Consider the following 26,357-nt stretch of genomic DNA (forward strand, 5'->3'; position numbering starts at 1 on the left):
ATAAAAATTGAGCGTCTTTGCTTCGAAGACGCCGCGTTTTTTGGCCAAAAATGGGAATATCGAAAACCTGAAATATGCTCTGTATTCAGTTTACGATGAGAAACTATATTCGCCACAGTTTTTTGCGAAAATCGAAAAAAAGTTTTTTTTGACCATTTTTTACTAAAGGCTATAAGTGGTTAAAATTTTCGAAAATCATCAAAATTTCGAAACATTCAAAATCTGAAAATTACTGACGAATTTAATTGAGGATGCGACAGCGATTCGAATATTGTTTTCAGATTATAAAAATTGAGCGTCTTTGCTTCGAAAACGCCGCGTTTTTTGGCCAAAAATGGGAATATCGAAAACCTGAAATATGCTCCGTATTCAGTTTACGATGAGAAACTATATTCGCCACAGTTTTTTGCGAAAATCGAAAAAAAGTTTTTTTGACCATTTTTTACTAAAGGCTATAAGTGGTTAAAATTTTCGAAAATCATCAAAATTTCGAAATATTCAAAATCTGCGAATTAATGGCGAATTTATACGAGGATGCGACAGCGATTCGAATATTGTTTTCAGATTATAAAAATTGAGCGCCTTTACTACGAAGACGCCGCGTTTTTTGGCCAAAAATGGGAATATCGAAAACCTGAAATATGCTCTGTATTCAGTTTACGATGAGAAACTATATTCGCCACAGTTTTTTGCGAAAATCGAAAAAAAGTTTTTTCGACCATTTTTTACTAAAGGCTTAAGTGGTTAAAATTTTCGAAAATCATCAAAATTTCGAAATATTCAAAATCCGAAAATTACTGACGAATTTAATTGAGGACGGGATAGCGATTCGAATATTGTTTTCAGATTATAAAAATTGAGCGTCTTTGCTTCGAAGACGCCGCGTTTTTTGGCCAAAAATGGGAATATCGAAAACCTGAAATATGCTCTGTATTCAGTTTACGATGAGAAACTATATTCGCCACAGTTTTTTGCGAAAATCGAAAAAAGTTTTTTCGACCATTTTTTACTAAAGGCTATAAATCATCAAAATTTCGAAACATTCAAAATCAGCGAATTAGTGACAAATTAAAAAGAGGATAGGACAAAGTTTCAAATTTTTTTTTGGTTTAAGAAATCCTGCGTGTTTGGTTCGAAATCGCGGCGTTTTTTGGCTGAAAATGGGAATATCAAAAACCTGAAATATGATCTGAACTCAGTTTAAGATGAAAAATGATATTTGCCAAAGCTTTTAGCGAAAGTTGGCATTCATCATGATTTGTGCCTTATACCCACCTCTTGTGAATTATAAAAGCGTGTGTGTTTAAGTTTTTATGATATTTTTGTATTTTTTGATAATCACTTTAAAATTATTATTATTACTAATTAGGTTTTTATCCCTTATTGACAAAAACAAATCTACAAAAAAACTCGACTACCATAAAAAAGGTCTTTTTTTCTCAAATCTTTGATTTTTTTTATATATATATATATATATATATTATTTTCTTAATAATTATCATATAAAGTATTTGTTGACAATGATGGACATACAAAAAAACAAGGTAATTAAAAATGAAAAAACGAAAGGAAATCAATAAACTTACACACAAACGAGTATAAAAAAAACATAAGATAACAAAAAAAAAAACATTGAGAGGGAACAGGATGGGGTTGCTGTTTTTGAGGTGCTGGTTAATTGGAGAATAGACACTATTTTAGAAAGTTTGGTTTTCTCTTAATTTTTGTTAATCAAATAATAGAACCATAAATTTGCACAGTTGTTCTGTTCTGTTCCGTTAGGTTTGATTTTTAGAAAATTAAATCACAACAATAGTAAAAGCAAACGTGTATCAACCTCCGCTTGTGATGGCTGCTCTGGGTGTGTTGCACCTTCATTGGAGTTGTTAGCTGCACCTGCTGCTGCTGCAGTCCTCATCGTTGTTGTCGTCATCACTGTATGCATGCCATCTACGTTGTTACACGCCGCCTGAAGCAAATCTCAAAGTCCAGTATGACTCGTCTGCAGTTGTTCAATGGATATCGAAAGCTGTTCCAGCCTTTGCATTAGTTGTAACATATTCTCTTGAGCTTTGGCAGCGTTAAAGTCGTTGCCATTATCCAGCGAGTCTTCCTCCGAAGCGGCCAATTCGAAGTGCAATTTGGCCAAGCTTTCCTGTTGTTCACGAATTTTGGTCATTTGGTCCATGGTACAACCGGAACCTGTTGAATAGGCCAAACACAAATGGTTAGTAAACAACAATTGAAATTGGAAAGTGGTAGAACACTTGTCGCAGTGAGAGAAATAGGGCCCTCAAAGGCAAATATCATTTCTATCGATAAGATAAGATTAAATTTAAGTGGTCGCTTTGTTGTTGAAATTTATCGCAAATTTTAATGCCATTTAATGAGAATTATTAAAAAGTGATATTCTGCAGCTAAGGTGTGAAAGTTGTTGTTTTTTAGATTTTCCAGTCTGTTGGCTAGTAATGGAGAACATTTTAGTTAGTCTTGTTTAAAGTTTGCAGCTTGTGTATTGATATGTGGGACCCGTTAATCGAAAGTTTTGAAATCTACAATCTATTGAAAAAAAGAGGTCTAACAATGTGAGAGCTAAGATGGCACGCAGAAAATTTTCTGCGGTGATTTTCCCCTCCTAATGCTGGCAACATTTGTGAGATACTATGCCATGTAAAACTTCTCCCCAAAGAGGTGTCGCACTGCGGCATGCCGTTCGGACTCGGCTATAAAAAGGAGGCCCCTTATCATTGAGCTTAAAACTTGAATCGGACTGCACTCATAGATGTGTAAGAAGTTTGCCCCTGTTCCTTAGTGGAATGTTCATGGGCAAAATTTGCAATCTCAATCATATTTTGTTAAAAAGAGAAGATAAGGGAATCAATTCCTTTGAAAGCGATGAAAGCCAGGCAGATGAGAGAAGAACACCTATAGGTGAGAGTTTTTTCTAATCAGCCATTTCAAGCCTCTATTTGCAGCAATTCAGAATAACGAGAGGATTATGTGTCTAAAGGGAACATACGAATATACGAGATAATTTCATCCGAAATTACAAGACAGTTCCGATTCATGATTCCTGAGTCCTAGGGGTGTAAATGCTGTCTTCAATCGTGAAAAACTCGCTCATAGGGCACTTGGTCAACTTGTTGCAAGCCATAGCACTAGTTCACGCCCAATTTGCTTAGTCATGGTGAAAAGCGCCTATCCTACTAAGGAGTTCGTACGTTCATTAAATCAGAAGCATGGTAAACACTCATCCTTGCTAGCTGGTTATTCGCCTCATTTGTCGAAGGTCTGAAAGTATGACTTCAGCGCTACTTGAGTGCTCACGTATATACTGATAGTTCGTTTACTCAGTCTTCTCTTCATCGAAAACATTTCCAGACTCTTCAAGATCGAGAAGACCTTCGCCCAAAAGACATTACCTGCCTGCAGCAGTTTGCTAACTTAATGAAAACTCTATGAACTTAATAAAAACTCCTTTCCAAGTTCCCACTTTTTCAACCTGGACTCATCCGGCCCAGAACTCCTTTTCCTGGAAAACGACATCTATTCCGTCAGCAAAGGGCTGGTAGTAGCTCGTCACGTCGCATATACCCTACGGCCGCGTAGTATTTTAGCCGTAAGCAGAATGAAGGAGTGCACAAAGCTCGAGGAATGCCATGTTCCGCACTACCTCAGCTTAGCCACCATGCCTAAACCAGTAATTGGTTTCTTTTGCGCTCTTAATCCAAAGAGTATCTCCAAAGAGATTTGCGCCCGGAATTTAGTGCTGCTCACATAATTCAAAATCCCTCCGGCGGGTGAGAAGGTCCTTTTTTCATTTTCAAATTCAAACCGACCCCCAAATGTCATATGACAAATGCTACAGTCTAACTTGGAGCAGCTTACACTCCGCATGATGCATTGACCGTTGATGAGCTGTTATTCCCATACAGAGGCCGCACTCGCTTCACACAATACATTCCAAGCCTGCCAAGTACGGTATATAGATAAGATGGTTGTGCGACTCAAAATCATTTTATCCTGTCAAATAATAATTTACTCTTGGAAATTGCCTGACCAGACACGAGAGGTGAGTCAAGGGCAGAATGTTGTACTTCAACATTCGGAGAGATATTTAAATACAGGCTGCACAATTTATGCCGAACACTTTTTGGCGTATGACATGTGTGCCTCGGAAATTTCAAAAAAAAATTATACGCGCCCTGTCAACAGCACAATGTTTGGATTCAACGAAGGCGATATATCACTATGTTCATATGTTCCCAAGAAGAACAAAGCGGTAATTTTGCTGCCGACGGCGTCATCGAAGGCGACATAGCACTATGTTCATATGTTCCCAAGAAGATCAAAGCGGCAATTTTGCTGTCGACACAACATTCTATTTGCGGTGTGGACATGCAAACGGAAAAGAAGAAGCCACTAGCTATTTTTGATTAGAACGCCAACAAGTCGGGCGTTGATACAATGGACCAGATGCTTGGCGCATATACACGCAAGGGCTCAATAAACTGCTGGCCATTGGCCATGTTTTATAATATGGTGGACATTGCTGCATTAGCTGCATTTATTTCATACAACGAGATGAAGCCAATAAAAAGAAGTGACACACGACGGTCATTCCTACAGATGCTGATAAAATAATTGACACTACCAAAAATAGAGGAACGAGCTCTGAACAACCGAATAACCGCATATCCAAGGATATGGAACGCAATGGAATCATTTGATGTAAAGGTAAGAAAGAACAATTTTAATGTTCAAAAGCAGAATTGCTACACAATTTTGTTCTTTTTAGATGTTATCAAGACCGGCAGAAGGAGCTGCACAGTCGTTTGCTTCTGGAATGAACATACTGTCATATTGCCTATGCCGTTCTGAGAACGGACGGCAGCGGAAAACAAAAGCCTATTGCCATTCCTGTAACAATCCAGTATGTGCGGAGAATTCAACACACTTATGCACAGATAATATGGGTTGCCCAAAAAGTAATTGCGGATTTTTCATATAGTCGGCGTTGACAAATTTTTTCACAGCTTGTGACTCTGTAATTGCATTCTTTATTCTATCAGTTATCAGTTGTTACTTTTAGCTTGCTTTAGAAAAAAGTGTAAAAAATGTATATTTGATTAAAGTTCATTCTAAGTTTTATTAAAAATGCATTTACTTTCTTTTAAGAAATCCGCAATTACTTTTTGGGCAACCCAATATGTTTGACGAGGGACACTCTATACAACAATAGTTTTTTTAGGGCTTTTTTGATAAAAAAAAACTCATAAAAAATTATTAATGTTACATATAAAAGCATTTTTAATAATAATAAATCAAAACAAAAAAAAAAATAAAAAAATGTGTTTTCACATAAAATTTCATACAAAAAGTACCTTGTGGACCTTGTACTTCGTTATAAGGGCAACAAGGGATGACACAAACGTCGGAGGGTTAAATGTTAAAAAGATATAAACATGGAATTCGGAGACCAGGCCTCGCATTTGCAAAACTAGGAATGATAACAGGTCTCGAAGTCGTCGCCTTTTAGTTATCGCATCTATTCTGCATAGGTGCGCCCGTATTATCACATCTCAGTCCCTTGGTCCTCAATGTAGACCTCCAGGGCCACTCTGTACAGTCATCCTGGCACTGGATGATTATGAGCACCACACGGTTTGGAACTCTAAGTTCCGATTTGTATGGTGTTCATCGTCATTACGAGAAGCTCAGCTGGGAATCCACCATCCACAGGTTGCGGATGGTGGGATGCTCCATATATGGAGTAGTTGCAAATGCAGTGGCGGACAATTAGTGGTATCGAGGGGAGAATCTCAGTGAGAGGCCGGCCGGCTCCGGCTCTTGCTTATACCCTGAGTGCCTATGATACTCGATATGACAAGGCGAGTTATTGGCGCCTTTAAATAAACAATGGCAATAACGTTCAGGCGGCGATCGATATGGAGCTCACTTATGGAGCTTGATAAGGATCGCCACCTCCACATAAAAATGTGATTACAGCAACAACAACATCCATCTGAATTTATTGATGGCAATACCAGAGTTCCGTCAATCCAAAACCGTCCGCTGGCAGCTGTAACACGCATCGACCAAGTGCTGTCTCAAGGTTTCCGATCCAAAACTTTTTCTATTCCATTTAGGTTTCCTATCGTCAACACTATCATCCCGCGATTGTATGACCTGCTAAATATTCATACTCCTGTCACTTTTAACCTTAAAGCCGCAGTGGCTGTCTCATACTTAATCTATATGTCTATGGGCCGGATATCTGTCTCAAACTTCAACTATATGTCTATGGGCTGGATATTAAGGTACGGTTCTCCTCGTCCCGCTTTAAGTTGCACTTTTTCTCCATTCGCCCGCATATGCCAAGATAACATATTCTCTGAACCTGTTATAATGCCATTAGGTTTTACTTTTTATCCATTGGCCCACCTTTGTTTTTCTTCTTCGACTCTTCTGTGTAGCTGATTCGGACTCCTAGACGGATTCAAAACCTACTTAACAGGGAGTTAGATGGAGCATGATGTTGAGCGCCACCTTTCACACGCTCATACTTGCCTACGAGATAAGCCCCGCCGAAGCTATTGTTGTTGTTGTAAGCGTATTTGTATGTGGAGGTGGCGCCGCAGTACTCTGCACCTTCTGGACCATCCTCCCACAACAAACCAGAGTCTAATGCAAGACCAGAAATTCACTGCCGTAAACATCAAGTGCACTGTCCCGGCTTTAGCCATCAATCAATCTATCTATCAAGTTGCAGAAGTCAGTCCCCTTTTGATCTCTTTAACCCTTTTCTCGACATTCCCTTTCCTATTCATTCTCTGAAGAAGAACTACGCCAAGGTACTTGCCCTCCAGAGCGAGATAGAATGGCAGCTGGCAAGCTTCCTCTTCCTAAAAACACAAGTTTTCTCTAGTTTCTGGGCCACAGTTCATTGGTACCAGGATCCGCCATAGAAATTAATTTTATCAATTTTTTTTGAAAAACCCCAACAAAATTCAGCTTTCGCTCTGCACAGAATTAGAAAAACATGCCATTAAACTTTGGATAATGAGCATAAATGTGTAGGCAAAACTTACCGTCTACAACTTTCGTTGCCACAATCTTTCTGAAAAATAGTACAGGCTCAGTCTTTCTGGTGTCTATGCCAGCATGTTGATCATCGCCCATCTAGAAAGCTTTCTCAATGCAGCCTGAACGAGGCATGTAAAGAGGTTCGCAGAACCAAGCGTTGGTATCGAGCTATCCCTTTACGAGGCCCACTACCTCCACATGCAAGTGTGGCTACAACGACGAGCTATCCCCAGCAGTTCAAACGCCAATCATGACAATGTCTTCAAGAACTTCTTTAAGAGAATTTGAATCTTATCACCGGTATGGCATATCTGCTGACGTGTCATACAGATTGTCTGTTATAAAATTTTATTGTCGACGAATTCACTAACAGTGTCTACGAGTCCGTCTAGGAGTCCGAATCAGCACAATTTTTTTTTATTGAGAACTTAAATTTTTTTTATTTTTTCTTTGAAAAACTGACGTTCTCTAAAGGCATGGTAAATGATCCGTCAATTGAATAGCCATGAGACATGATGACATGTTTGTTCACAATGTCGCTTAAAACGTCATGCATGATTGAATTGAATAGCCATGAGACATGATGACATGTTTGTTCACAATGTCGCTTAAAATGTCATGCATGATTTTCGCGACAACTATATGAAATTGTCATCAACGATGTGTATGGGCTCTCGGCTATATGTCTTCAAAGGTTTAACATGGTCATGCGCCCTTCTTTTAAGTCGTCTTGACGACTCGGCCAAGCACGCTATAACATTTGCTGAGTATATATTTGTGGAGGGAGTAACAAAGAGCGTTAGATACAGAAATCGCTGGCATAATGCAAATTTGCCTATGAACATTCCAAACAAACAAACTTCTCACATATCACTGAGTGCTGTCCGATTCTCATTTTAAGCTCAATGATAAGGGACCTCCTTTTTTATAGCCGAGTCCGAACGGCGTGCCTCAATAATGCGACCCTTTTTGGGAGAAAGTTTTAACATGGCATAGTACCTCATAGATTTCGTCAGCATTAGGAGGGGATAACCACCGCTGAAATTTTTTCTAATGTTCTCGCCAGGCGTTCAGCGTCATAGGCGGACATGCTAACCTCTGCTAAATAAACCAACCTGGCAACCTGTAAAACTACCCAATGCTGATTGGGTCCAAATAGCTAAGGTTGGCAATACTAGAATTTCTTAGGTGTTGTTGTTGTGTGATATTTGACAGCATGCACCAACTCAACAACAACGCAGAGTTGCCAAATCAAGACACCGGAAAGCCAACTATCCAGATAAGGTGCAGATGATATTGGGCAAGTACTATACTAGGACGATAACTATTGGGTTGCCCAAAAAGTAATTGCGGATTTTTCATATAGTCGGCGTTGACAAATTTTTTCACAGCTTGTGACTCTGTAATTGCATTCTTTCTTCTGTCAGTTATCAGCTGTTACTTTTAGCTTGCGTTAGAAAAAAAGTCTAAAAAAAGTATATTTGATTAAAGTTCATTCTAAGTATTATTAAAAATGCATTTACTTTCTTTTAAAAAATCCGCAATAATTTTTGTGGGCAATCCAACAGATAGACCCAGGAAGTATAAAATAACCAGAAAAGCAAAACGTATCTCCTGGAAGCTGTTCTGCCAACAGGTCGACATAAGTATTGATGTTGCTGGGATTAAAATGTTTCCCTGAATAATCATATCCAAATCTATGAGTAATAGTGCGGTGACAACGGAAGACATGGTCAAAATTTTGATGAAAATCCATTTGCCATTGGCCACTGTCCATCCGAACCTGTAGACTGTGGGGCCAATTAAGAGTTCTTCATGAAAACATGACCAAGAAAACTATAAAAAGCTTCGAGCCATTTAAGTCAACGGGGCCTGAAGGAATATTGCCGGCATTACTGCAGAAGGAGGCAAGATATATTGTGCCACATATGTCCGCCAAAGTCAATGCATGCCTTAGGCTAGCTTATATAGTAAACGCCTGACTAGAGACCAGAGAGGTATTCCTACGCAAGCCCGGAAGACGAGTTACGCCACCAAAAGCTTTTAGAAAAATAAATCTTAAGCCATTCATTAAAATCATGGAACATTTAGGGGCCACCATTATAAAGAGTTGGATACCAAGCGGGGTTTTCAAGTACAGACAACATGTTCCATATGTTATTGGGAAGGTCAGTGGTGTAAATGATAGAGAACCATTATGTTGGGAGAGGGAATACATTTCTTTATCATTATTTTTTTTATTAAATATATATAAAACTATTACTCACCAAATGCTTTCAGCTTCCCCGAATGAAAGTCATCCAATAATCCTAACAGGGCACGCTCCATATGTTTAACATCCGGCACTTCTGAGACAAAAGAATGGTGTTTAATGGGACGTTGATCAAATTTATCACTGAGATTGTTGCTGGTGTTCATAGATGACATTAGGCCGGGATAGCCAGCGCTAACGCTGACACCGGTGCCGGTGCCAGTGCTGAGGCTCGGCTTGCGTCGAGTATTAGCAATGACACCAACATGTGAATGATAGTGCGCACCGCCACCACTGCTATTCGTACTGCTGCTGTTGTTATTATTATTAATTTTATGATGCTGACCACTGCCTCCACCAATACCAACACCACCACCTCCTCCTCCTCCTTCATCAGTTTCGCCGCTAAAGATGCCATTATGATGTTTCGCACCGGTGGCAATAGCCACTGAGGCAGCAGCAGAGGAGACAATTTTCGAGGCCGCAAATGGTTGACTTAAATTTGTTGTGCATATGTTGTTATAGTCATTGTTGTTGTTGTTGTTGATGATGGCAGTATGCTGTTTACTTTGCAACGTCAGTACTTCATCAATGTTCGTGGTGCTCTCATCACTTGGGGTATCACTGCCACTACTTAAGTGTGTAATGTCATTTATGCTATTATCAAAGCTATCTGCAGTGCGGCAATCATGCCCCCGTTGACGACCATGGTTTTCATGATTATGGTGATGACGATGAGAACGACAACAATGATGATGATGATGATGGTATCCATCAAGGCAAGACGTATCCGTTATGGCCACATTGCCAGCATTAGTATTCGTTGTCAAGGAAAAGGCAGATTCGGGTATAACAACACCAACAGCAGCAGCAGTTATTGTAATGCACGAGGAGTTAATTGAAGTTATCGATGTCATTGAGTTGGTCGCCATTGTCAATGACAATGATGGATTTTTAGCATAAAGATGTATGATGACGTTGGGGTAGGGGTTAAAACGTAACAAAAACGAAAAGAAAATCAAGAAAACAATAAAATAATAAGTTTTAATAAAAGAAAAACAAAACACAATAAAATTATTATTAATATGCCAAATGAAATGAAACGAACCCAAAACTAAACCCAAAAACCAATAAAATGTACTCTAAACTGTATGGCTAACAGCCTTAGTGATGAGGCCAAACAGGCGAACTGCTTGTAACGTTACAACTGTGTGGCGCCAAAATTATAACTGACTACTTTTTGTGTGGCGTCTTGATATCAACATGCTACACTACAGCGTTAACAGCCTTTAACTTGGCACACTGTTGGCCAAAACTATGATTACAAAGCAAATTTGTAATTTTAATACCCTTCACTACCATAGAATGGGGGGTATACTTGTTTTGTTTATAACAGCTTGAACTATCAATCTAACAAGCCCTTGATGGTCTTAGCAGCAGCCAGAAGGACATCTCGAAGTAGAGATGTCACAATCTCCTAAGCATTCGGTTATGAAATTTTGCATAGGTGCATGAAATTTTGCATAGGTGCTTTTATACATGTTTTTTCATTTGGGAATTGCAAAAGTGCCTAGAAAGCAACAATTTTATCCGATTAAAAAGGCGGATATCATTTGTGTAAGCTTTATGAAGTGAATTGCTCTACCCAGTAATGTTAGTTTGGAGCTTCATGACCTATGGTGATTCAGCGCTAAAAGAAAGAGCCTCTAGATGCAGCTGCATATCAGGCAGGCTAAAATATTGGGTTGCCCAAAAAGTAACTGCGGATTTTTTAAACCTTTTTAAAGCAAGCTAAAAGTAACAGCTGATAACTGACAGAAGAAAGAATGCAATTACAGAGACACAAGCTGTGAAAAAATTTGTCAACGCCGACTATATGAAATATTCGCAATTACTTTTTGGGCAACCCAATAGAATTCACCAGGATACCATAGCAGCTGATGATCCAGCTGCATATCAGGCAGGCTAAAATAGAAATCACCAGGATACCATAGCAGCTGATGATCCAGCTGCATATCAGGCAGGCTAAAATAGAATTCACCGGGATACCATAACAGCAGATGATGTTAGTCTCTCTTGGTAATTAGTTCTGGCTATTGGGCTGATGATGTTAGTCTCCCTTGGTTGTTGTTGTTGTTGTAGCAGTTTGTTGTGTTCTATCTTTCGTCTGCTTGATTCTGTTGAGTGACAAGACCCAGGAACTCTGCGACTAAGATGGGGTGCGTCTACAGGGATCTGGGTCTGAGTCGAGTGGGTCTGGCCGGGCAGTTAAACAGGCGACGTGTATCGTGTGGTCCCTGGTTACATTTGGGACATACATCTTGCACGTCGGCATCAATCCTAGCTCTGTGGGAATTGAGGCGGCTGCATCTGCCGGAACGTAATTGAGTCAGAACCACTCTGGTTTGCCGGGGGAGGTCGATTTCTTCGGGTGCAATCCAAGGTCGTTCCAAGGACTACATTCACCCGGTAGCCAATTACCGCGTCTGCTACCGTGTCTGCATGAATGTTGTTCAGACCCGCTTGATCTAGGGGTTCTCTATTGTAGCGCTGAACCTCACGCTCTAGATCGTGTAGATCTACCTTAAGGCTTCTGGGCGGTGGGTATCAATCCACAAGATGATGATTTGGATGGTTTCCGCTATAACAGCCCAAAAGGTATTGCTTAGACAGCATGTAGTTATGTCTTCGCACTGGTAGGATCTTTGCCTCCCGATGGAGGTGGTCCACATGAGAACTGAGGAGACAGCCCGTCGCAGTTCGGAGGGCGGCATTCTGACAGATCTGAATATTATTCCACTGCGTGTCACAAAGTTGACGAGACCACACTGGCGCTGCATAACTTACCACAGACCGGCCAATTGCTTTGTACGAGGTCAACAAGGTTTCTTTGTCTGCACCCAAAGTGCTGCTAGCGAGTGACTTGAGGACCTTGTTTCTACTTTTGACTTTATTGCAGATTGCTGTGGCATGTGGGGAGAAAGTGTAAAAGCTGTCAAATGTGACGCCAAGTATTTTGGGACACTTGATGGTCGGAATCATTTCTCCATCGACCATCACAGTCAGCTCAGTATTCACCTCACGCGTATTTGTAGTGAACAGTGTGGCAACACGGCCCTCCAGAGACGATGGGTCGCGAATTATCTGTGTGGTCGCCAGTCATTTGGACAGGGAGTTCGCCAAGGTGGGGTGATATCTCCGGCTCTGTTTAACCTCTACCTATCCTCAATTCCACCCCCTCCAGACGACATAGAGATCGTATCATATGCGGACGATTGTACGATCTTGGCATCAGGCCCCCCACCCATTGATGATATCTGCGATAGGTTGAACGTCTACCTCAACGAGCTTGCCTCATATTTCGCTGCAAGAAATCTGAAGATATCTGGCACCAAATCTTCAGCCACACTGTTCACTACAGTCTCCCTTGGTAATTAATTCTGGCTATTGGGCTGGCATTGACACCAATTGTTCGATGTTTTTCTCACTTGCAACAATACACCGCTACAACAATAACAACGGGCGAGATAGGTGCACAAATAGGAAGTTTAAACCGGCTAAAAGTAGGCTCGGCACTGAGGCTAATCAAACCAAGCTGCGTGGGGACTAGGACATACAAAATAAGTCCCTAAACCAAAAAAAAAAAAGATTTAAAGGAGCAAGAGAGCTCCAGGGGTCGATTTTTGGGAATGGATAGATGAAATGAACGGCCAGCGGGTCGTTGTATCCAAATGCTACTGATGCCTTTCTCATACAAGACTGTGCCGAGGCATTGTCTGTGCTTAAGGAGATCATAATAGAGGGAAAAGTGGTTCGTTTAAACCCTACAAGTCAACAATCACCGAATGGTATTACATGATATGTGATAGAGAGCAGGACCGTTCGTCATGCGGTGCAAATGGTGTTTTGCTGAAGTTTGTGACAACTGGATGGCAGAAATATTTTGATGGTTTTCATACCTAAAGCGGGAAAACCAAACCACTTTCTGAACAAGAATTACATACCAATTAACCTTCTACTTTTCATCTGAGAGACCCTGGAGAAACATTGGACTCATATTAGAAGGATTGGAAACCTACTCATGCCATCATTGGATAGCAGCTATATTATACTTATCTTAACGGCCGTTCGATAGACAATGCCAATCTTGATATGATAGTACCATTGCAATAGAAAGAATTCGAATTGGCGCCCTTCTTGCACATAGATGATTCTCTGATGGACATGAGGATCCCCCTCTTCTGGTAAACTGGTTTGATACGATGCTGAATTGCAGAATTATCAATGCATTACTGTTGTTGTGGCCATATTTTCATATTGAGGTGACGATCCTCCTCAAGCTCTTGCAGGTGAGCTGGCTTGTTCCGGTCCAAAGGACCGATCGCCGCGAGCAGCTACTCCGTATAGAGTATTCTACTATCCGCAACCTGTGGATGCGTCCGGTAGCCCGCAGCTAAGCTTTTAGTGACAGCAATGAACACCACACAGATCGGACCTCAATGTTCCGGCCCGTGTGGTGCTCACAGCTATCCCGTGACGGGACGCATCATTGGCGGTTGGTCGATTAGCAATATTGTGATTAGAGGAACGCTGCAAGCAGGTACTTTATGACGAGGATAGTTGACGTCGCTGTAATGGTGGGTGGGAGTTTGGGTAGGTTGGTATGTGAAGTTGTACTCCATACATGACACCCTGGTGAACATGGGAATTCCCACTCTTTTGGTGAATTAGGATATTAGGGTGCAGAAAGGCGGACTATCAACTTAGTCTTGGCTCAATTAGGGGGATTGTACAAGGAGGGGTTTTATCCCCTCTTTGGTAACTTGTGTTTATCTAATTGGATTCTGAGCTTTTCGAGGAGAGGGTGATGGTCGTTGTCTACACGGATGACTTCATTGTGGTGGGTGACCGATTACGGACCTCAATCAGTGGGCGCTGAGAAATCTATCTGGTTTAGCCATCACCAATGGACTTGACATAAAACTCAGAAATATTCAGTTGATACTATTCACCTGTATAGTAGGGGTTTTTAAGGAGCCTAACCTTGAAGTAGTAGATAGTGACTAGAAGAACACTACAAGCAAAGGTCTTATCCTCTGTTATGTGGCTCTTGGTTATAAATGGGTGACGTATGGCTGAAAGTTGTTGCCTACGCGGATTACGTCGCCATCATGGTGGTTAGCCACATTCTCTATACTTTAACAGACCTCATTTACGGCACATTAAGGAAACTGTCTGGAAGGGCGACGGCCAATGAGCTTGGAATAAACCTTAGAAAGACTTCTGGTAGTATTTATTCAGAAGATAGAGGCTTGGAGTGTTCAGAGAACCTGTCTGGAAGGCCGATGGTTAATGGGCTTGGCGTAAACCAAAGAAAGACTATGCTGGTACTATTCATTCAGAAGATTGAGGCTTGGAGTATTCAGAGAACGTATCCTGGAAGGAATAGAGCTCTATTTTCTGAAGGGCAAAGTTCATGGGCGTAATTTTTTTTTTAAACTACACTGGAGAAAGGACACTGGGTAAAGAAACTGAGCAGGCTCTACTTTTGTTGTAACCAGATAGGTTGGATTTAGGGCCAGGGACAGGCCTTAAACATAGAGTGTACAATATTCCTGTCGGTGGTGTAATCGATGTTGTTGTTGTAGCCACATTTGCAGGTGGGGATGGCGAACTTCGTTAAGCTAATATAGGTGAGCAAACTCATTCCGGTCTATACGACCAATCGCCGAGGGAACATTATATCCAATGGTTATGTAAAGGCGCCAATAACTCGTCTTGTCGCCATAGGCACTCAGTTTTAATGCTAGACCCGGTGCCGCCCGGCCTCTCACTGAGACTCTCCACTCGATACCGCTGATTGTCCGCGAAAGCAGTTACAGCTACTCCGTATGGAGCATTCCTCCACCCGCAACCTGTGGACGGGTAGCTCCCAGCTAAGCTTCTCATGACAACGAAGAACACCCCATAGATTTGAGCTAAAATTTCCATCCTGTGCTGTGGTGCTCATAGTTTTCCCATGCCGGGCGTTCAAGAACGTCTAGTGTACCGCGGCAGTTCTAATAGATGGGGCAAGCAAGTGCTCTCCTAGGAAGTCCCTGAATACCATACTTGATCTATTGGGTTGCCCAAAAAGTAATTGCGGATTTTTTAAAAGAAAGTAAATGCATTTTTAATGAAACTTAGAATGAACTTTAATCAAATTTACTTTTTTTACACGTTTTTTCTAAAGCAAGCTAAAAGTAACAGCTGATAACTGACAGAAGAAAGAATGCAATTACAGAGTCACAAGCTGTGAAAAAATTTGTCAACGCCGACTATATGAAAAATCCGCAATTACTTTTTGGGCAACCCAATATATGCCTATAGACGGAGGCCATTGTAGCTCAGAGGTTAGCATGTCCGCCTTTGGTGCTGAAACCCTGGGTTCGAATCCAGGCGAGAATAACTGGAAAATTTTTCAGCGGTGGTTATCCCCTCCCAATGCTGGCGACATTTGTGAGGTTCTATGCTATGTAAAAACGTCTCTCCAAAGAAGTGTCGCACTGCGGCAGGCCGTTCGGAATCGGCTAGAAAGGAGGTCCATTATCATTCAGCTTAAACTTGAATCGAGCTGCACTCATTGATATGTGAGAAGTTTGCCCCCGTTCCTTAATGAAATGTTCATGGGAAATTTAGTATTTAACTGTTTTCGTGACTGAATTCTCATACGGCACACATACCTCTAGTTATTGTGGACTACTGTGAGCCCCCATTCAGTAAATTCCCTTTTTTGATCCACCCAGCCAGCTTCCATTGCTGGCATGTGCGTTGGTTTCTCTTCTATTTAACTTACAGTCTACTGTGTTTCACCACCGCACTATTGTGAAACTCTATTTGTATTCTTTTTCTCTTGTATTGGGTTGCCCAAAAAGTAATTGCGGATTTTTCATATAGTCGGCGTTGACAAATTTTTTCACAGCTTGTGACTCTGTAATTGCATTCTTTCTTCTGTCAGTTATCAGCTGTTACTTTTAGCTTGCTTTAGAAAAAAACGTGTAAAAAAAGTATATTTGATTAAAGTTCATTCTAAGTTTTATTAAAAATGCATTTACTTTCTTTTAAAAAATCCGCAATTACTTTTTGGGCAACCCAATAAATTTAATAAATATTTTCAAGGGAACGTTTTATTAAAAACATTTTTTTTTTGTACTGCGCCTCATTTTATGTTTCTAAAATATTTTTTGTGTCACACTGTGACGCAAGGCCGGCATTAGTTTGTCGTGGGATGCATAAACCAGGATATATTATTTTATGTTTTCGGAGGGTGAATTACATCCATTGTAAAGGGTAATAATGCTCACTCTTGTTTGTTGATTTGTCACAATTCGTGACTTGGACAAAGAGGAAAATGCAAAAATAAAAAATTGGCATATGATTGTACAAGAAGCATCAACAAGTACTCGTTTTTTTTGTTGTCCTCACTAATTGTTATGCACAAGCGCTATGTGACACCCCATTCCGGGGGTATGGGTAAGCCCGATGGTATAATAGAAATTATTACTACGTGAAATATGGCAATATGAAAATAACTGAAAGATATTTAATAGCACCCTTTAAAATAACTCTCCATTTGGTGGAGGAGGATATCTTTCGTTTTTAGTTTACTTTCTAGTATTCGGTGTCGGTTTTTAAAGTAATGACATCATGGTTTACATGACAACATTTGGGAATAAATGTGGCTACCATTGGGCTAAGAAAACAAATGACTCCCTTAAGGACAAATGGTAATTTGATAAAGGACATCTAAAGGGATATGTAAATCTAAAGCTTCTGACATATTTCATGGAACAATATTTCACAAATAAATGTGCGAAAAAAAAACTAAAATGCTAACAAATAAAGTTAGGCGGCAGGCAGTAGTCGAAGTGCGTTAGTCTCGAATAACACAGGTGTTAGGTTAGTCAAGGCGCTCGATTCAGCGGTAAACAGCTATCAAGAGAATGCCTTTTTTGGAAACCATTCGCCATACATTGTATCTGAAGAAGTTAACATCTGTCTGGGCAATTCTACTCAAATTACGACCGGATCACTATGAACGCGAGCCCAACGGTAGTTGAGTTGGTAGCTAGCTCGAATTACGAGGGGCCGTATTACCGCATACCTGAATGAGTAAAATATGGGTTGCCCAAAAAGTAATTGCGGATTTTTCATATAGTCGGCGTTGGCAAATTTTTTCACAGCTTGTGACTCTGTAATTGCATTCTTTCTTCTGTCAGTTATCAGCTGTTACTTTTAGCTTGCTTTAGAAAAAAAGTGTAAAAAAGTATATTTGATTAAAGTTCATTCTAAGTTTTATTAAAAATGCATTTACTTTCTTTTAAAAAATCCGCAATTACTTTTTGGGCAACCCAATAGTTTGAAATCTTTTTAATGTTGGCAGTTTTTTGGAGTGGATATCACATTGGTAATCTTGTGGCTTCAAAGATTACCAATGTGAATATCAGATTCGTTAATATTCTTAAAATAGTTACATAGTTCCTAGATCTGAATGTTTAACCGAAAGTAAGTCAACAAAAAATGGACGAAAATGCAACACATTGTTAGAACAAAAACACCAACAACAAAACGGTTCTTGAACCTGGTGCCGCTGAACAGTTCTTCGACGACAGTATTTAGTGCTTACCACCTATTCAGAATGGTGGCAAAATAGTAGTAACGCAGATAAAGGAGAACAAAGCAGCAGGAGCCTTTGGTTCACCATCAAAGCGTTTATAATTGAAGGCGACACGCTAATTCCAACTGGCTAGAAGAACGAACTTGGAGGCCACCCTAGCGCAGAGGTTAGCATGTCCGCCTATGACGCTGAACGACTGGACAAGATCATTGTAAAAATTTTCAGCGGTGCCTGTCCTCTCCTAATGCTTGCGACATTTGGGAGGTACTGTACCATTTGGTATAACAGCCATGTAAAAACTTCTCCATAAAGAGGTATCGCACTGCGGCACGCCGCTCGGACTCGGCTATAAAATGAAGGTCCCTTATCATTGAGTTTAAAACTTGAATCGGACAGCACTTATTGATATGTGTGACGTTTGCAACTGTTCCTTAATGGAATTTTCATGTGCAAATTTGCATTTGTAGAAGAACGCAACCCCGATGAAGGGAGGCCCGGCACGAAATAACTGCGAACACCAAATGAGCTGGGACATTGAGCTCCAATCTGTGTGGTGTTCATTTTTATCACGGGAAGTTTAACTGGGAGCTACCGGCCGCGTGCACAGCTTGCGGATAGTGGAATGCTTCATACGGAGTAGCTGTAACTGCAGTTGCTGGCAATCAGCGGTATCGAGTGGAGAGTCTCAGTGAGAGGCCGGGCGGCACCGGGTCTTGCTTAAATACTGAGTGCCTATGATGCTGGATATAACAAGACGAGTTATTGGCGCCTTTAAATAACCAATAGCCATCACGTTCCCGCGGCGATCGGTTCTATGGACCGGAAGGATCTGGACTAGGATCGCTACCTCCACATGTAAATGTGGCTTCATCAACAATAATCCGAGTTTGGGGGAGTCGTACACACCGATCTCCCTTTTCTCTCACCAGTAGCAAAGGCGCTTGAGGCATCACTCCTACCCAGCCTCGTAGAAGAATTTCCATTCGCCGAGCATTAACATGTATTTCGAAGACTGCATAGCACAACAACAGCTTTGCATGCTATCACCGCACAAATTTGCAGTGGCTTCAATCCGCCCAGGCCAAGTGATAGGACGGTGTTCGTGGCACTGGACCTATCGAAGGCATTCGACACGTCCAGCCATGCCAAATTATTTGAGAACATCGCCAACACGTTCCTCCAGCCAGGCTTGAAACGGTGGGTCGCGAATTATCTGTTTCGCCAGTAATTTGTGGAATTTAGGGATAAGAAGTCGAAGCACCGTAGATTGAAACAGATGGGGTGATATCTCCGGCACTGTTTAACCTCTACCTATCCTCTATTCCACCCCCTCGAGACGGCATAGAGAGGCCCCCCCACCCATTATTGACATCTGCGATGGGTTGAACATCTACCTCAACGAACTTGCCTCATATTTCGCTGCAAGAAATCTGAAGATAACTGCCACCAAATCTTCAGCCACATTATTCACAACAAATACGCGTGAGGTGAATACTGAGCTAACTGTGATGATCGATGGAGAAATGATTCCGACCATCAAGTGTTCCAAAATACTTGGCATCACATTTGACAGCTGTTACACATTCTCCCCACATGCCACAGCAATTTGCGATAAAGTCAAAAGTAGAAACAAGGTCCTCAAGTCACCTGCCGGCAGCACTTGGGGTGCAGACAAAGAGACCTTGTTGACCACGTACAAAGCAATTGGCCGGTCTGTGGTAAGTTATGCAGCGCCAGTGTGGTCTCGTCAGCTTTGTGACACGCAGTGGAATAAAATTCAGATCTGTCAGAATGCCGCCCTCCGAACTGCGACGGGCTGTCTCCTCAGATCTCATGTGGACCACCTCCATCAGGAGACAAAGATCCTACCAGTGCGAAGACATAACTACATGCTGTCTAAGCAATACCTTTTTGGCTGTTATCGCAGAGGCCACCCAAATCATAATCTTGTGGATAGATATCCCCCGCCCAGAAGCCTTAAGGTAGATCATGATCTAGAGCGTGAGGTTCAGCGCTACAAGAGAGACCCTCTAGACCAAGCGGCATATCAAGTAGGTGTAGACAACATTCATGCAGACAGGGTATCAGATGCGGTAAATGGCTACGCGGTGAATTTAGTCCTTGGAGAACGACCGCCTCCCATTGCACTTGAAGAGATTGATCTCCACCGGCAAACCTGAGTAGTTCTGGCTCAATTACGTTCTGGCAGATGCAGCCGCCTCAACTCCTACTGAGCCAGGATTGATGCCGACGTGCAAGATGTATGTCCCGATTGTAAACAGGGACCGCACGATACACGTCACCTGTTTAACTGCCCAGCTAGACCCACTCGACTCAGACCCAGATCCTTGTAGACGCACCCCATCTTAGTCACAGAGTTCCTGGGTCTTGACACTAAATAGAATTTAGCAGACGAAAGATAGAACACAACAAACTGTTACAACAACAATAACATGAAGGAAGACCAACTACAGTGTAATCAGTCTACTGTGCATCGAATCAAACTATCGTATCCCAGAAACACGAATCTGACATGTAAATTTGGGGTAGGGCGTCTGGGGAACCCACCCTCCAAAAAACCCCCTCAAACAGATATACATGCGGATCAATACGGGACTTGCATGAAAGGTGTTTGCAAGTAGACTCAAATTAATGGTTTTTGGGAGTAGATTACAAATCTGATATCCACTCTAAGAGAATGTGTTTTCACTGGTTCACTTGCATGAACAATACTAAACAGTAATCCTTTCCTAGCGTCAGCCGCCTTATTTCTCATCACCCCTTGATGACCTGGAACCGAACAAAGCCTGTAATAAGTAAAACATTCTTTGCGTCTCTAAACAAGTGTCGACCTTACATTACCCAACGCCAGACCCTTAAAGGCCGCTTAACTTCCGCTCATAGTACTCTGTACCTTCTCTATCATCCTACGGAGGATACAACTATTCAGAACCTGATACCCGACTATACATTCTTGGATGAAAATTGACCGATTCGCCGCAACAACTAGTGCACCGCATATTTGCCCACAAAAATTCCATTGAAGAACAAGGGGCAAACTTCGAACCAATTTATGCGTCCGATTCAAATTTGAGCTCATTGGTAAGCGACCTCCTTTATGGTAAGGGACCTCATTTTAGCGTGCCGCAGGCTCTTTGGAGAGAAGTTTTTACATGGCACTATACTATTTACATGGCATAGTAACTCACATATGCCGCCAGCATTAGGATAAGATAACCGCCGCTGACCATTTTCTTGGAATTTCTCGCCAGGATTCGAAGCCAGGCTTTCAGCGTCAAGGCCAGATATACGAAGCAAAATACAAGCTGGCCAGGCGTGGGTCGCGGATGGACTTTGGGAGTGTAACGACGATAGTAAAAACCTTCTTTGTGTTGGCTGTTCGGGATGGTGAAATCATACTATGACGAATATGTTGACTCAGCGTGGGATGGTCTTTTTGGGCTGCAGGGTTGCCAAGGTAGAGTTGGCAAAATATCGATGTTTTATTTTTTGTCTTAATATCGATTGATATTTTTCCAATCGATACTATCGGCAATAAATTTTTTTTTGCAAAATTGTGCAAAAAATGGGAGATTTGCCACATTGCGCCTATAGAGAGCTCAATTTTCATCCGATTGGGCTAAAATTTTGTACAATGATTTTTCTCTTGACTTTCAACTGACTTTATTAATTTTGGTTTTATTCGGTCTGTCCATTAATATTGCTTCTATACAAATCGATCTCCTGATGTTTACTTCTCATTTTCGTTGGTAGATAGGTGATGGGAAATTAACGATAGAATCGATACTACCGATATTTATTATTAGAAATATCGAATGTTGCGATTATCGATAGTTTACCAGCTCTATGCCAAGGCTCTGTGGTCTGTGTGTGGTGTGAGCTGGGGAAGCGTACCATGTATTGTTGGTGGGAGTCTTGTAATGTCAGGTCGCTGACATAGCGATGAGCTAGGTTTGAGGTTTGAGACGATTGAACATCTGCTGTGCAAAGGCCCCGCGATTACGGGGTGAAGGCGTAGGATTTTGGGTGAAAACCTTTTCTCTTCACTGAACTTGACCCCTCAAGTCGTTCTGGAATTCTGCAAGAATTCTGTGATGGCTGACGGAGGGTGGCCTTTAGTCGGTGTGGCTCGGTCAGTCTCTATACCGGCTTTTTAGTTCTAATGGCTTTCATTCCTCTCTTCTCACCTATTTTTTTCTTTGCAGGGCGAATACAATGGACCAGAGGTCTTCGAGTGAAGCGGTTGGCAACTACAGTTGCCTAACCCAGGCAGACATGCTATCCTCTGAGTTACGGTTGCCTCCAGAAAGCATTCAAATTTATAAATTTTGCCCATGAACATTCCATTAAAGTACAGGGGCAAACTTCTCACATATCAAGGAGTGTTGTCCGATGCAATTTTAAGTTCATTATAAGACATAAGGAGGCCACCGTAGCGCAGAGGTTAACATGTCCGCCTATGACGCTGAACGCTTGGGTTCGAATCCTGGCGAGACCATAAAAAAAATTTCAAACGGTGGTTTTCCCCTCCCAATGCTGGAAACATTTGTGAGATACTATGCCGTGTAAAATTTCTCTTCAAAGAGGTGTCGCACTGCGGCACGCCATTCGGATTTGGCTATAAAAAGGAGGCCCCTTGTCATTGAGCTAAAAACTTGAATCGGACTGTACTCATTGATATGTGAGAGGTTTGCCCCTGTTCCTTAGTGGAATGTTCATGGGCAAAATTTGCAATTTCGCAAAATTTGCATAGCCGAGTCCGAAAAGGAGCTGATTTAATTGGCCGATTTAATTTCCCTTTTGTACTCGTTCAGGGACTCTTTGTATAGGTTACAGTGCGCACTTAACTTGGTTCGATTAGTTTTGATGTAGAGCCTTCTCATAGTTAGACTGAGCCTCCTTCATCTCCGTTCCACCGAGTACAAAAGGCAAAGGAAGTTTCATACATTTTAGGTTAAAGCAACCGCCGAATTTTTCTGATATTCCGCCATGGTTCGAACCATACTTGTCCCTGGGCAACGGTGGCCTCCCTGCAGATAGTTTAGTAGGCTATTTTCTTTAAAACTACACGCTTTATCTTACCCTCAAGGGTAAGTGCTTTCCCATAAAAAGCATATAAGCCGATCCCTCGACTTGACTGTTTGGTCCCCCAAAATTACAATTCGTAAAACTTATGCCCATACTAAATATGGTACAAAGACCGTAAATAGATATTGCCCTCCTATGAACTGATCTTCTCATTTGACTTCTTAAGCCACTATGTGCCCCTATGTGATACGAGCATTTGGACATGTGAAATCCTTAATGCTTAGACAAACGGAAACATAATCCTCAATAGGATCATCTAATCTGTATCGGTTTCTCCCAATGCATACCCAATGCTTTTAATAACAAATCATATAAACCAGTTTCGCCTAGCTATTACAACGGCATATGTGCTCACAACAGATTGCAGAAATTAATAAACGCCCATAATTTTTTCTATGCATATGGACACTAAAGGTTTTACTTTTATAAAATATTTTTGTACGGCCTATACAGCAGTTCTTATCCTAAAGACATACAAATAATCTATTTTTATAGTTTCTAGAAAACACTCACAAAAATTAAAAAGTTTTATTTACTATATGACATCTATTATGATTGAATTATGCGCTGTTTAGAGATTAAAACAATTATGGAAAAATTCATTAATCGATGTTCTATAAGTAGAGTTAAAAAGTATTTGGGGCAAAACTATTGATAACAGTAAACAAATGAATATACAAAAGACAAAAAGGGAACAAAAGCAAAGATGATATGCCAATTGATTGCAAGAATGTCATAACTCAAAAAGGGAAATGGATGTTTGCACTTCAAACCCCGTAATACAATAGAGCTTGCCTTTTACAATAAAGCTCAAAATCTGAGTTATGACATTTTGCAAAATGCAAATTGGATTAGTAAAAATTATAAAAATATGTAAGATTGAGATGGTAAGTTGCAATTATGTTTGTTATTATAGATGTCATGATATGAACACCAGACACGCCCTCAGCGACTGCAATGAAACATTTACAAAGAGAGGGGGAAAAACTACACAACCAAAGCCCAAAGGATTCTCATCTTCACACCTGCAGCTAGATCGACTTCGTTGAGCTTTGGATGTTTAACTAACTCTTACCTTTTAACAGTTTTCTTGGACGCGATTTAAACTCGAATCTTTCATCGTGAGTGCCATGCAAATGTGGCCGGGGACGTCTTTCATTGATGTATGTTACTTTGGCAGATGTATGACCGATTTTTTCGGAACGCTCTATAGAACATGATGCTGAATTGCGGCTATCACCACTTGATATACTCTTAATCTAGAAAACCAAAGCAAAATAAAGAAATAACGGAAGTGAGTCATAAGTAGAGGAAGGAATAAGTAGAACATCTCTAATACATGTCTCAATGCATGCTTGCTAAAACAGCGATAAGACAAAGTTCAATGCCTTTGTCATCATTAGCACCAAGCACAAGTCTTTGTTGTAGTTTCGAGCAAACTTACATTAATTTTGGGCATGGCCATTGGTGAGGCAGGAGTTGCTGATTTGGGGGCGCTATTTGTAACATCTTCTTCAGTTTCTACATCTACCAATTTTTGGCGTTCTACAACTTCATCGTTGGGTTCCATGTTGTTGGGGGCTTTTGTTGCTAGAAACAAGGAAAACAACATTAACACAAAAAAAAAGAAATTGTCACATATCTCACAAAACTGGTTACTCATGTATCTCTCGTTTGCGGCAACTTTGCCCAAGGTTTCAGTCTTCGCAAAAGGGGTCCACACAAACTAGGGTGTTTTAACTGCTACAGAATAACCAATCTTCCATTGTCAGTACGTGGAATCTTTCTGCAATACTTACTTTCAATTGCTCTAAAGAACCGTTCCAAAGGTAGCTTGTATTTGTATGTTTTTGTTCTTTGTTGTTTTATATTTTGCCTTATCCAATTATATTGTCACGCCTGTTATTCGAGTAGCTCGCCCCGTATATCTTTTTTACTTTTTGATTACAACTACAACCAACTCCCAAAGAGCATTGCTTTTGGCAATGCCAAGTTTTCTTAACTTTTATTCAGTCCTTGTTGTGATTTTGTTTAACATTTTCCTGGTTTTATAACATAAAATTTGCGAGGAATAAATACCACAATAGAATAAAAACACAATAAACTTTGAGTAACCGAGTAACCGATTATTCACCATCATATCATTGGTCATTCACAGTAAATAGGGGTTGTGGACTTGCGTCTTATTGTAACGGTTTTAGTAATTTAAAAAAGTACATGATCAGGAAAATAAATATGAAGCTCTATTAATTGCTGTGTTTTATTTTAGTACCGGATAGACAAGCCGTGAAGAGCATAAATAAAACGCAAAAAATGTTTCCAGTGAAAGTATGCTTGAATGCCATGAGATGGCAACGCCATTTGCCAACCTGTCAAAACAATACAATAAAAAAAGTTAAAATATTTGTAAAATTAATAAATAAAATTTGCAAAACACATGTGGGCATAGAAGTCAAATAAAATTTATTATGATTTGCACATTAAATTTTATAAATAATAGGTTTTAATTTTATTTCGCCATTCACAATCGAAGACTTCTGCGGATGGCCACACATATTTGTGAAAAACATATCATGGCAATCCTGACTTTTTAAGGTAATCGATTTTGAAGCAAAAGGACTTGCTGATTTCATTCTAGGGGACATTCCCTCATTAATTATGAAAAATTTTCACAAAAGTATTATGCTATCATTGCGTTTTTTTTTTTGTGTTTGTTTCAATACCAAAATACGTTTGTTTATCTGCTCTCTATTTAATTTATTTTTTCGCAAATAAAAAAGAAAAACTAACCATGAATGCTTTCAAGGGCTGCCACAAGAATTTTTTCCCAATTTCTTCACTAAAAGCAGATTACTACTTTTCCGCCTATTTTTCGCTAACTTATGGAGATTGACAGCATTTCACTCGAAAAGCTAAACAGAATACTCTGCTTACTTCACAAATGTCGCCAGTATTAAGATGCGATACCACAGCAAACATTTATTTTGTCGCAAAGTGTCTGCTTTGAATACTTCTGATCCCTATCGGGAGCCCACAATATGTAGGAAAGGAGACGTGGTTGGCCTAAAGATTTACAGTGCCAGTGTCAGACCAGCGGTAACATACGGGTAGGGCGCTTATTTGGGGGTTCCCGAAGGTTCAAATGGTCCAATTCAATCCAGTTTATTAGTCGATTATTATCCAATCGACTATTCAACTTCGTGTGTGAAAATATTGAAGTTAATTTTTGTTAGTACACACTTGATAATTCACCAT

At 40.6% G+C, this 26,357-nt stretch overlaps 1 protein-coding gene across 4 annotated transcripts; it reads right to left on the reverse strand.

Moving 5' to 3' along the window:
• Positions 1-1,464: 1,464 nt before the first annotated feature.
• On the reverse strand, positions 1,465-25,220 carry LOC106089702 (coiled-coil domain-containing protein 28B). Of its 4 annotated transcripts, none has more exons than XM_013255656.2 (6): positions 24,902-25,220; positions 24,762-24,845; positions 24,547-24,692; positions 24,178-24,361; positions 9,354-10,010; positions 1,465-2,202 (listed from the first exon to the last, which is right to left on the reverse strand). In XM_013255656.2, the coding sequence occupies exons 2-6, from the start codon at positions 24,763-24,765 to the stop codon at positions 1,982-1,984; spliced, it is 1,212 nt and encodes a 403-aa protein (XP_013111110.2). In that variant the 5' UTR covers positions 24,766-24,845; positions 24,902-25,220; the 3' UTR covers positions 1,465-1,981. The 4 variants fall into 4 exon arrangements, with proteins under 4 accessions (XP_013111110.2, XP_013111112.1, XP_059220732.1 ...); XM_013255658.2 differs by having other exon boundaries at positions 9,354-9,431; positions 24,902-25,215; XM_059364749.1 differs by having other exon boundaries at positions 9,354-9,434; positions 24,902-25,214.
• Positions 25,221-26,357: the final 1,137 nt, after the last annotated feature.

Source organism: Stomoxys calcitrans, chromosome 3, assembly GCF_963082655.1.
Source record: "Stomoxys calcitrans chromosome 3, idStoCalc2.1, whole genome shotgun sequence".
Lineage (NCBI taxonomy): Eukaryota > Metazoa > Arthropoda > Insecta > Diptera > Muscidae > Stomoxys > Stomoxys calcitrans.

Excerpts from the sequence above, each read along its gene's own strand:
- LOC106089702 (XM_013255656.2), bottom strand. Across the intron at positions 10,011-24,177 it reads TCCAAGAAAACTGTTAAAAG|ATAGCTTTGATAATAGCATA; the intron begins GTAAGAGTTAGT and ends GCCGCACTGCAG. Across the intron at positions 2,203-9,353 it reads GGGGAAGCTGAAAGCATTTG|GTTCCGGTTGTACCATGGAC; the intron begins GTGAGTAATAGT and ends CCTATTCAACAG.